This window comes from Onthophagus taurus, chromosome 11 (genome assembly GCF_036711975.1).
Source record: "Onthophagus taurus isolate NC chromosome 11, IU_Otau_3.0, whole genome shotgun sequence".
Taxonomy (NCBI): Eukaryota; Metazoa; Arthropoda; class Insecta; order Coleoptera; family Scarabaeidae; genus Onthophagus; species Onthophagus taurus.
In genome coordinates this window covers 8668323-8682959 of record NC_091976.1, presented here as the reverse complement: position 1 = coordinate 8682959, position 14637 = coordinate 8668323, and the positions used below count along the sequence as shown (strand labels likewise).

At 36.6% G+C, this 14637-nt stretch overlaps 2 protein-coding genes across 2 annotated transcripts; one reads left to right on the top strand and one right to left on the bottom strand.

Moving 5' to 3' along the window:
- Positions 1–1910: 1910 nt before the first annotated feature.
- LOC139432176 (uncharacterized) lies at positions 1911–3977 on the bottom strand. Its single transcript, XM_071200570.1, has 4 exons — positions 3356–3977; positions 3139–3289; positions 2980–3054; positions 1911–2673 (listed from the first exon to the last, which is right to left on the bottom strand). Exons 1-4 carry the CDS (start codon positions 3433–3435, stop codon positions 2434–2436), a joined length of 546 nt encoding a protein of 181 aa, XP_071056671.1. The 5' UTR covers positions 3436–3977; the 3' UTR covers positions 1911–2433.
- A 7414-nt stretch (positions 3978–11391) lies between these two features.
- On the top strand, positions 11392–14433 carry LOC111416698 (uncharacterized). Its single transcript, XM_071200392.1, has one exon. It carries the CDS (start codon positions 11392–11394, stop codon positions 14431–14433), a length of 3042 nt encoding a protein of 1013 aa, XP_071056493.1.
- Positions 14434–14637: the final 204 nt, after the last annotated feature.

The window sequence follows — 14637 nt, the reverse complement described above, 5'->3', positions numbered from 1 at the left end:
ATATCTAAATTGTTTATACATGAAGAGAGCTACTGTAGTTTGCGCAAGTCTCCGTCGGAATTAATCTGGATAACACGGCTACTGTCGTTTTTACGGACAAGAATTTTACAATTGCACGTCCAGACATATTTATAACCATTTTCTTTAGCCGTGGCCCTAGCGGCGCCGAACAGTTTTTTATTCGCTACAGTAAGGTTGTAATAATCTAGAAATAATTCTATTAATGAATTGGTTATTAATTATTATAAGTTTCGATTTAAGTTAAGAGTAATTTGAGACAGGAAATTCGATGTGAGGAAATGGATAGACGGAACATGATACAGTTCGATTGTTAAGCAATCGATAATGTCGCAATAACGACGACGTCCATCGTCGTTATCGCGAGCAATAACCCTAGATTTAATAGGCGGAAATGCTGCTAATTTTCATTGGTTAAAGTTTAGGAACCATAAACCAATAAAATTATTAAAAAATTTAGAAGCGTAAGTGACCAAAAAATTGATAGACAGTTCGTGCGGGATTTTAAGAGTGATCGCTTGGCTCTCCTTAGAGCTCTCCAAATTTTCTACAATCGTGTTTTTCTTAAAAACTATTGCTTTGATCGAAGTTTTGTAAGAGACCTATCGATAGATAATTGATCACTTTACACGAAAATACTGCCCGTTTGACAAAATTAGCAATGGCGTTGACAATATTTTTAAAGAAAGGCTTTTTATTGTAGATAATGTTTAATTTTAAAGAAACTTTGACCCCCTATATCTCGTTAAGGAGGCATTTGCGACCCCATGTATATTAGGACTTTTCATGTTAATTTTTGGTGTACTACCTGCCCTAGAAGTCTGTCAGCGGTTTTTTGAATCACCCTGTATAGGCCATCAATCAAAAATCCCGGACGGGAACCCTTAGGAAGAGAGCGCTTCTTGGCAATGGCAGCGACGAGTAAAGAATCGCGTTTGGTGCGATTGCAGAAACTCACGACGATGTTCTTTGGCCGACTCACATCGCCAATGTGAGGTACTCGATATATAGCATCATTACCATCAGATTTTAACGGAACCCCGAGAAAGCCGCTAATTTTATTTATAACATCGATAATGTTTTCGTTGGCCGCCTCAGGCACGCCCTGTATGTCCAGATTGTTACGTCTGGAATAGTGTTCCAAGTCCGCAACTCTAACCGACAAGGTGTCGACCTGTTTCCTCAATTATACATTATCGGAGGAAAGACTATCAATAACCATGCACTTTTCTTTGAGAAGTTTTTCGAAATCAGATATTTGATCGCTGCAGAATTGAACCGAGGTCATTGGCTCATCATTTTTAGTTTTCATAGATCTAACCTCCGAACGTATCTCGCTAACCATCTCGTAGACAGCCTCGATTGTCGGAGTGGAGGCCATACATCGATTATCGAAGTCATGCGGCAACATAGTTCTCCTACGATTAGATGACGGGCGGCAACTAGGACATTGCCATGACGAACCTGGGGCGGAGAGCGCCGAGACCGCAGCTTTGGAGAGCTACACGCATTTGGCGTGAAACCACAGAGTATACAGAGGCCGGACTCCGGCTAATAAAAGTGGCACTCCTATCTATCCTTGTTTAACTAATCAAAACTTCGTATGGTACTTTCTCTCTCACATAAACTGAATCGATGTAGATGGCGGTAGTGTAGTGGATCGATAAATACGAGCGGGAATTTGAATGCTCGTTTGAATATAAATCTCATTACTCTTTAAAATTTTTTTTAATAACAAGTTACAAAATATCAAAAATTTTCATCTCAAAACTTGAACAAGTTGTAAGATGAAAACAGTGATTTTTTGAACTTGTTATTAAAAAAAACTAATAAAATATAAGTAAATAAAAATGCAAACTTCAGAAGAACAAATCTATGTATATTTATAGACAAATATTTACATTTAATCATTTTCATGCTCATGGGGACGTTTTTGTACAATGGTAAAGCATTTGCTTCAAGGCTAGAGGAAAACCCATTAAAAACTCTAACATACCATAAGTCAAATAAATTTCTAGACAAATTTAGGAATACAAATTGCAGTTGCAAACAACAGATTTAAGACAGCCAGAATAAAAGAATTCTACAAAGCGACTAAAATTAAAAGTATTACAGCGAAAACGAGCAGTAGACAGAATTAATGATAAAATGTTGTTTTACTTATAAAGTAATTATTGTTTTCAAATTAAGAATTTATATAAACTTTAATATTTCTTTTTATTTGTCTCTGTTCGTATCAATTAGAACAATATTTCAGCGACCAGAATAAATTATAACATAGCGACCAAGACGAGAATTAAAACAAAGCAAAAACGAACAATATTTCAGTGAGTAGAATAAAGTAACAGAGCGACCAAGACAAGAATTAAAACAAAACAAAACGGAACAAAATTAAGTCTTGAATGGCATTTGTAGTTAATACTTCTTCAGGCAGACACATTCTGGTGTGCTTAACATATCTCTCAGTGGTTCTAATGTGGTTTTATTTTCATAATTCTTTTTAAGTCTCCGGATCTGTTTCTCTTTCTTCTTTAAAATTCGTCGCAGTGATTTTTCTTTGATTGTTGCACTAGACTGGCTCTTCTTAAATACTGACTCTGTTGTTGCATTTGTAGCGGAGGAAGGTATGGCAGCGTCTTTTGTTATATTTAACTCCTATAAATATACAAAGTGTTATTTTATACACAAATCCGGTCGTTTTTGTTGATAATTTTACAGTGATCATGATTTTATTTACTTAAATATATTTTTTGTTGGTTTGTTGCACTTTTGTTGCATCATCAATAAACATGTATTATTATTATTATTAAATGCCCACCTACATTACAAAGTAAAAAAACCTTCTTCAGTAAAAAGTGATAATGTATTAAAAAATAACAATAACCAGCACAGAAATTAATTAATATTTATTTCTGACAGCTCTCAGCATAATATACATAATTACAATATAGTAAAACTTACTATGACAGAATCCGTTAAATTATCTTGCTCCAGTTCAGGCTGTCTAAGCGATTCACTCGTTACAATGTGTGCTTCCTAAATAAAGAAAATGTCATTAGAACTGTAAATTTAATTCTAAAAGTAAATGGAAGCAATTAGAAGTAAGCAATTAGAATTTACATTCAAGATCACTCTTAAAGGCTTTGCATCTCTTTTTAAGGTCTTATTCAACATAAAGCTTTCCATTGTAAAATGATTGTTGCAAATTCTCATTCGTCTAGAATATGTGTTTTCTGCTGGTACACCAAGACACTCATTCCATGATCGCTGTCTAAAATATCAAAGTAGATTTTCATTTAGTACAAAAAATCTATCTAACTTAAATTTATAAATTTACTTATTGATATTTAATGGAAAAGAAAATAATTTAACCACTTCCTCTACCGAACGTCCGCAAATGTAGCAATTCCTATCCATTACAACTAAATTCTACTATAAAACTCGACTAGGCCTTAAAAACTAACTAATTCTAAGATAACGAACTATGGTAATAAACTAATGAAAACTAAGGTATACAAACAAATAAACTACTAAACAAATCTATGTAATAATCAAACGATAAATAGGCAAAGCTACACAATAATTAAACAAGACACAGATAAAAGATTGATGAAGTAGATACAAATTTTTAAATGGCTGAATAAGCAAGTCACGCAAGTTCTGATAGAACTGGACCAACTGGACGTAGCTCTGGGATTTACATATTTACGACTTGAAATACATGGCGCCATCTATTGCCTTCTTTAAACTCTACGAGTTTACGACTTAAAAATTTTGAAATAAATGGTGCCATCTATTGGTTTCTTTAAATACTACGATAACGCGACCATTGCGCCATCTACATCGATTCAGTTTATGTGAGAGAGAAAGTATCATACGAAGTTTTCATTAGTTGAACAAGGATAGATAGGAGTACCAATTTATTAGCCGGAGTCCGGCCTCTGTATACTCTGTGCGTGAAACCAAACATCGCAGGACACGCAGTCAATTCCCGCTTTATTTCTCCCCACCAGCTGTCCGCAAGACCCGCACTGTTTTGAAGGCATCGGAAAAACTAGTTTTTTATGCGAACAAATTGATACCGACAATAAAATTAAATAATTGGAGATACATGCACTAACGAAAGATATACAACCGGTAAAAAACGAAAGAATGTTATCACGAGCGTGTCAACACTAATTAAACACCACTTCGCAAACTTTTTACCACGAAAAAAATACCATAAAGAACAAACTGCACGAGACGCAACCGGCGAGACGATAGCAACAAACCGCCCAGCAACAAACTTTTTCCTTTATATTTCCACCTACTTCTAGGGCCCATATCTTTGTTATTTAAAAGATAGCGAAAAACTAAGCACACGGTTGGAAAGCTTGGTCGTTTCTCTGTCTTAAACCGCTACTTTCCTCCGCCGATATGTTGATAATAAGAGCAAGAAAAAATAAGAAACGTCACGCTGCCACGAATTTTTGCCGCGGCTAAACCACGCTTGGGTCAATAACTCTCTTATATGACGGGGAGAAAACTCTAGAACTATATTCACCTTATGGGAAATTTTCTGCTCTTTTCAACGGTATGTAACACATCTCAATCACACGTTTGCACAATCGTTTTTCAGCCCAGCAACAAACTTTCCCCTTGTATTTCCGTCTACTTTTCGGTCCAATATTTTCGTTATCTAGAAAAATAGCGAAAAATTTGCAGCCGTTAATAGAAGGAAATTGAACAAATGGTTTACATATTCGAAAAGAGCTAACCTTGGCCTGTCTTATTTCGAGTTTTCATTTACAGACGCCGTCAATATCTGCCGGCGTCTGTAAAAGAAACGCACCTGAAAGACAACCTACAGGTAGCAGAACGCAATCACTTCTTACCCTAACTTTCTTATTTGATGAAGGAAAAATTGGAACAAAGTTTTACCCGAGAAAGAATCCTAACTTCATTTCATGTTGACAGATAATTTTTCATTCACTCTTAATTTATTTAAAACCGTTTAAAAACATATATGTACGAAGGCTTTCACGGCCGATGTTAATAAAACTAAAACTAACACTAGCACTATCACTACAACTAACACTAGACCTAGAACTAGAAACTTCCGGGTTGAAAAAAGGTTTTTTGAAAAAATGTTTGACGTTTCGGGTGCCATGTTGCAATCTTCTTCAGAAAACCAGTTGGAAGCGAACCCGAAAGTTTCTAGTTCTAGGTCTAGTGTTAGTTCTAGTGATAGTGCTAGTGTTAGTTCTAGTTTTAGTTTTACGTTTAGAAACATGTTGAACTGTTCAAAAAGGAAAGATTATTTCATGTTACACCTATTTTATCAGAATCTGGAAGAATTTGAGTGATTTTAGACTCGAGTTGTTGAATTGTGTTTTGATGGTTTTGAATCTGGTAACGTTACCAACTTTGCATTTTAATTCAGTTCATCAATTTAAAAAACGCGTATGCAAACGCGTAAGCGAAGTGCGTCGGACACCGTTGGAAAGAGCAGAAAATTTCCCATAAGATGACTATAGTTCTAGAGTTTTCTCCCCGTCATACAAGAGAGTTAGTTATTGACCAAAGCGTGGTTTAGCTGCGGCAAAAATTCGTGGTTTAGGTAGTTCATAGTCAGAAAAAAGGATTGTGCAAACGTGTGATTACGGTGTGTCACACATCGTTGGAAAGAGCAGTTGTAGAGTTTTCTCCCTGTCAAATAGAAAAGTTATTAGTGCAAGAAATATGTGCGTGTTTTCATCGGTAGGGGCTTTTTCAGTTGCGTTTTTCTTACAGACGCTGATAGATATTGGCGGGCGAAAACTCGGAATAAGATAGTCCAACGTCAGCTCTTTCCGAATATATAAGCCATTTATTGAATTTCCATCTGGTAACGGCTGCACAACGCCGTGAAGTTTGGTAATTCTGAGGTAAATTGAATGCAGCGCGACGTTTCTTATTTTTTCTTGCTCTTATTATCAACATATCGGCGGACGAAAAGTAGACGAAAATACTAGGCAAAAGTTTGTTGCTGGGCTGATAAACGATTATGCAAACGTGTGATTGAGATGTGTTATATACCGATGAAAAGAGCAGAAAATTTCCCATAAGATGAATATAGTTCTAGAGTTTTCTCCCCGTCATATAAGATAGTTATTGACCCAAGCGTGGTTTAGCCGCGGCAAAAATTCGTGGCAGCGCGACGTTTCTTATTTTTTCTTGCTCTCATTATCAACATATCGGCGGACCAAAACTCGGTTTAAGATAGAGAAACGACCAAGCTTTCCAACTGTGTGCTTAGTTTTCCGGTAGCGCGATAAATAACAAAGATATCCGGCCGAAAAGTACATAGATGGAAATACAAAAGTAAAGTTGGTTGCCAACTGTAGGCTCCTTTTCAGGAGCGTTTTTTTTACAGACGCCGACGGATATTGACGGACGAAAACTCGGAATAAGATAGTCCAGGGTCAGCTCTTTCCGAATACGTAAACCATTTATTGAATTTCCATCTGGTAACGGCTGCACAAGGCCGTGAAGTTTGGTAATTCTGAGGTAAATTGAATGCAGCGCGACGTTTCTTATTTTTTCTTGCTCTTATTATCGACATATGGGCGGACGAAAACTCGGTTTAGGATAGAGAAACGACCAAGCTTTCCAACCGTGTGCTTAGTTTTTCGCTATTTTTCTAGATAACAAAGATATGGGCCCTAGAAGTAGGTAAAAAATATAAAGGAAAAAGTTTGTTGCTGAGCGGTTTGTTGCTATCGTCTCGCCGGTCGAGACGCATCCGAACACGATTGTTGCATCCGAAAAACTCCAATAATGAAATGAATGATTATGACTATTTCATTCATAACGTTAACAGCCAATAAGAATTCAGGGTTTTCCGGCAATTGCGAGTATTTCAGCGGTTATTTGGCCGTAACCATGGAGAACGATAATACGAACCTTTGTATTATCGCTTGTTTGACATTTCATTGATTTCGTGACATCCATGAATGTTTCCATAACAATCAATATGATTTTTTAAAAAAATATTAAATTTTTAAAAATATGTAAGGTGAGTGTCCCAATTGTTGACAGGGATCCAATAGTTGACAATTTGTTTTGTTAACGTGATATTAAGAATGGTATTTATGATAGGTTGATGTATGCGGCCTTATTTTAATCTCTAAAGTATGTACTTCCATGCAAAAAAAAAATTTGGCAATATCGGTCACAATAGAAACTATTGGCGCGAAATTAGTTCCGAGTGTAAGTACCTTCATTGAACATCTCCTGATATTTAGCGTTTTGTTTAAGGTAAGTAACACGCAAAAATTATTTATTTCAATGTTATTGTGTTTGTTTCTATATTACCTACTGTATAGTAACAATTATAAGGCATATACATACATGTTTTTATTAACATTATAAACTAAAATCATGTTTGAGGTTAGAATAGGAGGGTTGTCAACTATTAGAACTGTTGCTTCCAGACAAGTTCCTATACTTGACAGTGGTGTCAACTAAAGGACCAATACCATTTTCGCGAACGTTTTATATTTTCAAGGTAAAATTAGTTGGTGAATGGTATAAGACAACATATGTTTAAATGAGTTATATAGGAGAGACGGGTCCAATAATTGACATACCTGCCAACTATAAGAACATGTGACATGTCAACTTCAGGAACATCAGACGCAATAAATTATTAAAAATAAATAAAAATTATATTCTCTGGAAGATTTACAAAATGCCATTGCGGCAGTAAAGCGTGGTTCGTCAGTAAATGCTGCCAGTAAAAACTTTAACGTTCCTCGAACTACAATTAAATACAAACTAGAAGGAAAGTATGAGCTAGACTGCCGAATGGGCCCCGAAACAACACTTACAAAGGACGAAGAGGAAATTTTGGTAAAGTGGATATGTTCAGTTGCCGACGCCGGATTTCCTGTAACTAGACTCCAACTTTTGGATTCAGTTCATTGTTAATAAAAAAATTAAATAGGCCTAATAAATTTACCAAAAACCGACCAGGCAGAAAATGGTATAAATGCTTTTTGCGTCGGCATCCTATTATTTCAGAACGACGGTTTTATTTTTCTGTTTCATAGTCGTTTTTCTCGTGCTCATGTCAAGTTTTGTTTCGTGCGTTTCGTTCTTTTTAAAGTGATTTAAAATATTTTATCTATACAATTTTATTTATACACTGTGTTTTTAACTTTAATTGCTCACAATAACATACATCATTATTGATTGATATATTTCAATTTGTATTCTTTTCATTATTTTTGTTTAATGACGTCGTGGGTTTCTTTTTAACTATTTGACAGTAAGTTTATGATTGTAATACTTTTATTATGTTTTTCATTATATTTAATTGATTATAATGTGATTGCTTTTACGTAGATTCGGCTGATGATGGGCTAAGCTCGAAACCGGTTCCGAATAAATTGATATTAAGCAAGTAAGAAGTTTTTTATATAGTTTAAATTTGAAATTTAAAACTTGCAACATGAATACCAAACATACATCCATGAATGTTTCCATAACAATTAATGTAATTTATTAAAAAAATATTAAAATTCTAAAAATATGTATATTTTTTATTCATGAAATAGTCTAGCCATGTACAACAAGACAATCGAAAATACTAGAATCTCGACGTATTGCCTTAAAAAACCGAAGGTCGAGTGATGTTTCAGGCAATACGTCTCGTATTATCGAGTATTTTCGATCGTCTTGTTGTATAATATATGAAAATTGGAAGTTTAATTAAGGAAATAATGAAATTAAGAGAAATGCGAACAAAGTTGCATAAACGGGCGGTCATAAGGTATCAATTTTTGGAATTTTATAAATCTGGAGACGGAATCTGTAGCAGATCGGGATAATGTGTGAAGTATACTCGTATGTTGTTAATTTAATTATCTACAACTCAATTAGAAAGATTCCTATATCTATCTGTGGCAGTTTTCAATGTATCATCAAATTCCTCAAAACCATACCTGAAGTATCAGAAATTGATTGTTTTTGAGTGTACAAGAAGTAACAAAGTACTACATAAAATTTAAGCACTAAAGTTCTTAACGGGAAAGGTTGTTAACTCCAATGATGTAGGGAAACTATGTTCTCGTTAGTTTCATAAGATGTGTTTATTCAAAAATTTGTCGAGCTTTCGAGCTTTTATGAGCTCATTATCAAGACTAAATAACACGGAAAAGGGAGAATTAACAATCAAAGCAATGATGTGTGGCGCGAGGACTATAAACTTATCAAGTTAATTTGACAAAATTTTTACTAATTCAATTGACTTAAAGGCAACACAACTTAAGGGCAACACCATACTAAAGCCCAAAAAAACTGCAAACAAGGTACAAGCAGTAAAAATTAACAGTTAATATCTAACAAGACAGCCGACGAAAACACATTAAAAGATGAGAGAGAAAATGGCCAACCACCCACGCGATTAATCAGAGAACACATAGGCAACCCAAACAGCAACTGATTAAATATTAATTAGAAACTATGAGGCTACTATGTCATTGTGTTTAATCTTAATTAAACAAAAAAGATTTTTTTAATATTACAAACAACTTAGGAAATAAATTAAAATAGTGATAACGCAAGGTTCGAACCGACCCAGTTAGCGGTCGCAACAACACCTGACGAAGTGCTGCAACTCAGCAGGTCCATCGATCAATTGCCGATTAAGGATCGATATCGGCAGTGCTCAAACAAGAATTGAGGACGTAAAATAATTGTTAATTTAATTTTTGTAAATAAGACACGATTGTTTTGGAATCAATCGCACATTGTAGTTTTAAGGTTTTGTATATAAACTAAAAATTTGTATAATAAAATTTAGTATGAATTAATTATCTACTCGTCTTTATTTCACCACCTTCCTACAACAGATAACCAGGCATAGTCCGGATCTGTTCACATTGAACTTAAATATAGGCAAAAATACAAATTAAATGATTAACGGAAACCTAACTACAATTAACAGCCTTACTTTTTAGATGCTATTTGTAATATTTCCGCATAAGAAGGACTAAGAGCCTCCAAGTCAATAACGAAATTCAAAACGTTAGGCGTGGTTTTTATGTAGCACATACCTATAAATTGCCTCTTACAGAGAGATTCTCAGAGAGCACAAAGCAGTACGAGTACTGTTATTTTTTACGTCTCTTTGATGTTGTTGAACTCTTGATATGAATCTCTGACCAGTCATTTCAATGTAGGAAAAATGGCAGTGTAACAAACCGCCATTTTCAAGTGAAAGGGATTGTAGTATGAAAGTGATCTTTAGGAACTTTCGAAGTGGGTGTCGTTGAAGAATTTAATGGTGTTAGTTTTAAGGTTTTAAAAGGGTTAATTTTAAGCGTTGTACGTTCTTCTACGTTGTAAAGGATTAACGCGAAAAGGAATGGCACCTCAGGGCACACATTCTTTTCTGAGGAAGGGGGTGATGTAACAAACCGCCCTGTATATTAAATTGCGTTTTGTATAATTATTTTGCTTAAGTCAGCTTTATCGCCTGGTGGTTTGTGGTGGGTAATTTACTAAAGAAATCGAATCCTCCTATCGAAATTGTGCCTTGAAGCCACCTCCTGAAGCGTCCGAATCCTGGTGGAAAAGCGTCGTCGTGGCGTAGAATAAGTAAGCATAATTAATTACTATTGTTCTCTTGAAACTCATAACCATCACTAGTATTTGTATCCATAATTAACGTTCCGTTATCCAAAATTTGTTCAATTAGTTTTTTTTTCTTCTTTAATATTTTAACTTAATTTTTTTGGTTGTTTTAATAATAATAATAGTTTATTGGCATAAAAGAATACTACAATATAAGTAATACATTAAAATAACTAAGTATAGTGTTTAAAATTCAATTTATAACTTCAAAATTAATACGTTTATTCATTTATTTATTTTAATTTTTGTTTGAGTGTCGAGTGGTGCGTGCGCAGAAATTTCAAAACGTGTAATGTAACTAGTTATGTCTTTCAATAAATTCTCTTTTGTGTCCAGCCTTCAAGTGTATCTGTTCTTCCTTGTGAAACGAGTTATTCTTTGTGTAAATTTAAACATTGATTAAAAGAGTAAGACTTAATTATAAACTTTAATTTTTTGTCGTTCACTATAAACTTTTTCGAGTTAACGTTAAATAATCTATTTTTATTTTTTTTTTTTAAACAAATTTTCTTGAACTGTTTTCGAACATTTTTTGGTCCTTCGAGCCGGATCAACTCGCGGATGTGCGTACGGTTTAACTTGCGGACATCTTTTTCGAGTTAGCGGCGATTCTGATTAATATTATAGATTATTTATAACTAATTTCTTTCGGTACGGAGTTAATTATTCTAGTTCGGATATTTTCTAACGAGACTTTATTTCTTCGCATTCAAGATGTCTACTGAAGAAAAAAAGAGAGACATAAACGCGCTTTTCGAGCAACAAAACGACTTTTTCGGTACAATTTCTCGCGTTATAGACAACACAAAAAAGATGGGGAGAGGTAACTGGACAACCAGCAATCTTAAAAGTCGACTTGATCGACTAGAAGTCAGTTGGAATGAATTTTTTAATATTCATAAGAAATTAATCCCTTGTAAAGTCGAATATGCCGATACTATATACTTTTCGGACGATCAATTCGCGGTTTGTGAGGAAGCGTATTTGGACGCAAAGACTTTTCTTCTGGAATCTTTACGGTCCTTAAGGGGATCCTCTGCAGCATCTTCGGTTCGAAGCAGGCAATCGGTGGCACCTTCGGTTGAGAACTGTTCGAGTCCACAACCAATTCAACCAGCAGCTGTACCTTCGTATTCGCGTTCGAGACAACTGCCTCAAATTAAGCTTCCGGTTTTCGATGGTAGTTACAGTAACTGGCCACAGTTCCGTGATTTGTTTTTCTCAATGGTACATTCCAACGATGATATTTCCAACGTTGAGAAATTTCATTACCTAAAAATGTGCCTTATTAATGAACCCGCGCAATTACTTAAGAACTTATTAGTTACCAACGACAATTTTCAACGGGCGTGGACGTTATTGATAGAACGTTATGAAAATCGTCGCGTTATGGTAGACACACAATTAACGCTATTGTTGTCGGCGCGCTCTCTTAAAACTGAATCAGCTTCTGAATTGAAGAAACTTCTCGGGGAAGTTAAAGAAGCATTGGGGGCATTGGAGTCGTTGGGATGTCCGATAAAGTATTGGGATAATATTTTGGTTTATTTGATTGTTCGCAAGCTCGATTCAGAAACGGCTAAAGATTGGGAAAAGTCCATTAGCAGTTATCGTGACCCTTCAACATTCGAGGAATTTGAGGAATTTCTTGTTCGTAGGATCTACACCCTTGAAGCGATCGAAAAGCTGCCTGGAAATAATAAAAGAGTTACGCAATCGTTTAATAAAAATTTTAATTTCAAATCTCACAACGCGTCAGTTCCAACTTCGGGATGTTCGGCTTGCGGAGCTGCTCATTACATTGCCAGTTGCCCAGAGTATTTAACACGGAATGCGTCTCAAAGAACAGATTTAATAATCTCACGGGGTCTCTGTTTTAATTGTTTGGGGCCACACTTGTTTAAAAAATGTCGAGTTTCTAAACGGTGTCGGTTCTGTAACAAGCCCCATCATTCCACCCTTCACGAAGCTCCTCCCGAGGCACGTATATTTAATAATAAAAACACCAATCCACAATCGAACTCTCCAGCGAAACAACTTCCTTCATCAAGCCATGTCGTGCATTCTCATCACCTTCAAACTTCGGTGCTCCTTGCCACGGCTTTAGTGCGGATCATCTCGCCCCGCGGAGATTCGTTAATAGTTCGCGCGTTGATTGACCAAGGTTCGGAGGTGTCTTTCGTCGGCGAAACATTAGTTCAACAGCTTCATCTTCAACGGCGTTCAGCGAACGTTCCTATAACCGGGATTGGGTCGAAGCGTACCTGCGTTACCAATGGCGTGGTATCGGTACGGTTGGTTTCGCGACTGAATCCGATCATTTCCTTCGAAGAGGAAACTTTAATTTTACCACAATTAACCTCTTATTTGCCTCAAAAGCGTTTTAAACACTTACCGATTGAAATGAGTGACCTGCCTTTAGCGGATCCAGAGTTTACCTCAGAAAGAAAAATCGACTTAATACTGGGAGTTCAGTTTTATTCAAAAATAATTCAAAACGGTGTATTAAAGAGCAAAGACGGTCTTTTAATTGCGCAGCAAACTGCCCTCGGTTGGGTTCTTTCCGGCGCGTTATCTGAACAACCTTCTAATCATTCGAGCTCTTATGGTTTTCAATGTTCCATCGACCGGGAATTCCTCGACGTGATGCAGCGCTTCTGGAAGCAAGAAGATGATACCGTCAATATTCCGCGTCTTTCATCTGACGAACGCGAGTGTGAAGAGCACTTTACACAAACTCATTCGCGAGATTCGAACGGTCGATTTTTAGTACGGTTACCTTTTCGGAAGTCGCCTAATGAGCTCGGAACTTCTTATTCGGTCGCTGTGGGTTCTTTCAACCGAATGGAGTTAAGGTTCGCGAAAAATGAACAGCTCAAGTTCGAATATAGTAAATTTATGAGCGAGTATCTTTCATTGGGACATATGCGGCATGTTTCTGGGAAATTAACTTTTCCGAACTATTATTTACCTCACCATGGAGTCGTTCGTGAAACCAGTTCGACCACGCGATTGCGGGTGGTTTTTAACGGGTCCCAACCAACGTCAACGGGAGTGTCACTAAACGATTGCCTTCATACGGGACCAAAACTCCAAAACGAATTAATAGACGTTTTAATGCGGTGGAGGCGCCACGCGGTAGCTTTTTCGTGCGATCTTGAGAAAATGTACCGCCAGATCAAGGTGCATGAGGATGATTTACCATTCCAGAGGATCGTGTGGCGGGAAGACTCTTCGCAAAAGCTTAAGAGCTACGAACTCACCACGGTTACGTACGGTCTTTCATGCGCGCCTTACTTGGCAATTCGTTGCCTTCGTCAACTCGCGAACGAACATCATTCTCGTCAACCTCTCGGCGCGGTGATACTTATCAAAGACACGTATGTTGACGACATTCTTTCCGGAGGGAATGATATTGATGAGGTGCAGGAGGTAATCTTCCAACTAAACCAAGTGTTAACGGCGGGCGGTTTTAACGCGCATAAGTGGAATTCGAACCGTTCGGAGGCTCTTACATTATTGTCTTCTGATCTCATCGCAGAAACGAGTACCCTAGACATTGATGATGGTCACTCTCCTCGCGAGCTCGGACTTCTCTGGAATAAAGTAGACGATCAATTTCTATTTAGTTTGAACTTTACGCGCGAAAATTCTGTAAAACTTACCAAACGTTCGGTATTATCATTTATTGCGCGGTTATTCGACCCTCTCGGGTGGTTGTCTCCGTTGATAATCACAGCGAAGATTTTCATGTAAGAATTGTGGACGCGCAAACTCGACTGGGATGAATCTTTACCAAACGACTTGGTTTCGAAGTGGACGTCGTTTCTTGACGATTTTCGCGGTATTCCAACTATTCGCGTACCGCGTTGGCTTGGGATGAACAGCGACGTCACTTCCATTGAATTGCATGGTTTCGCGGACGCTTCTAATAACGCGTTTGGAGCAGTCATTTACCTT

Coding starts and splice junctions, on each gene's coding strand:
- LOC111416698 (XM_071200392.1), top strand. CDS start 11,392: ATGTCTACTGAAGAAAAAAAGAGAGACATAAACGCGCTTTTCGAGCAA.
- LOC139432176 (XM_071200570.1), bottom strand. CDS start 3,435: ATGGATAGGAATTGCTACATTTGCGGACGTTCGGTAGAGGAAGTGGTT. Junction 3,055..3,138: donor CTTTAAGAGTGATCTTGAAT/GTAAATTCTAAT, acceptor TTCTTTATTTAG/GAAGCACACATTGTAACGAG. Junction 2,674..2,979: donor ATTTAACGGATTCTGTCATA/GTAAGTTTTACT, acceptor GTATATTTATAG/GAGTTAAATATAACAAAAGA.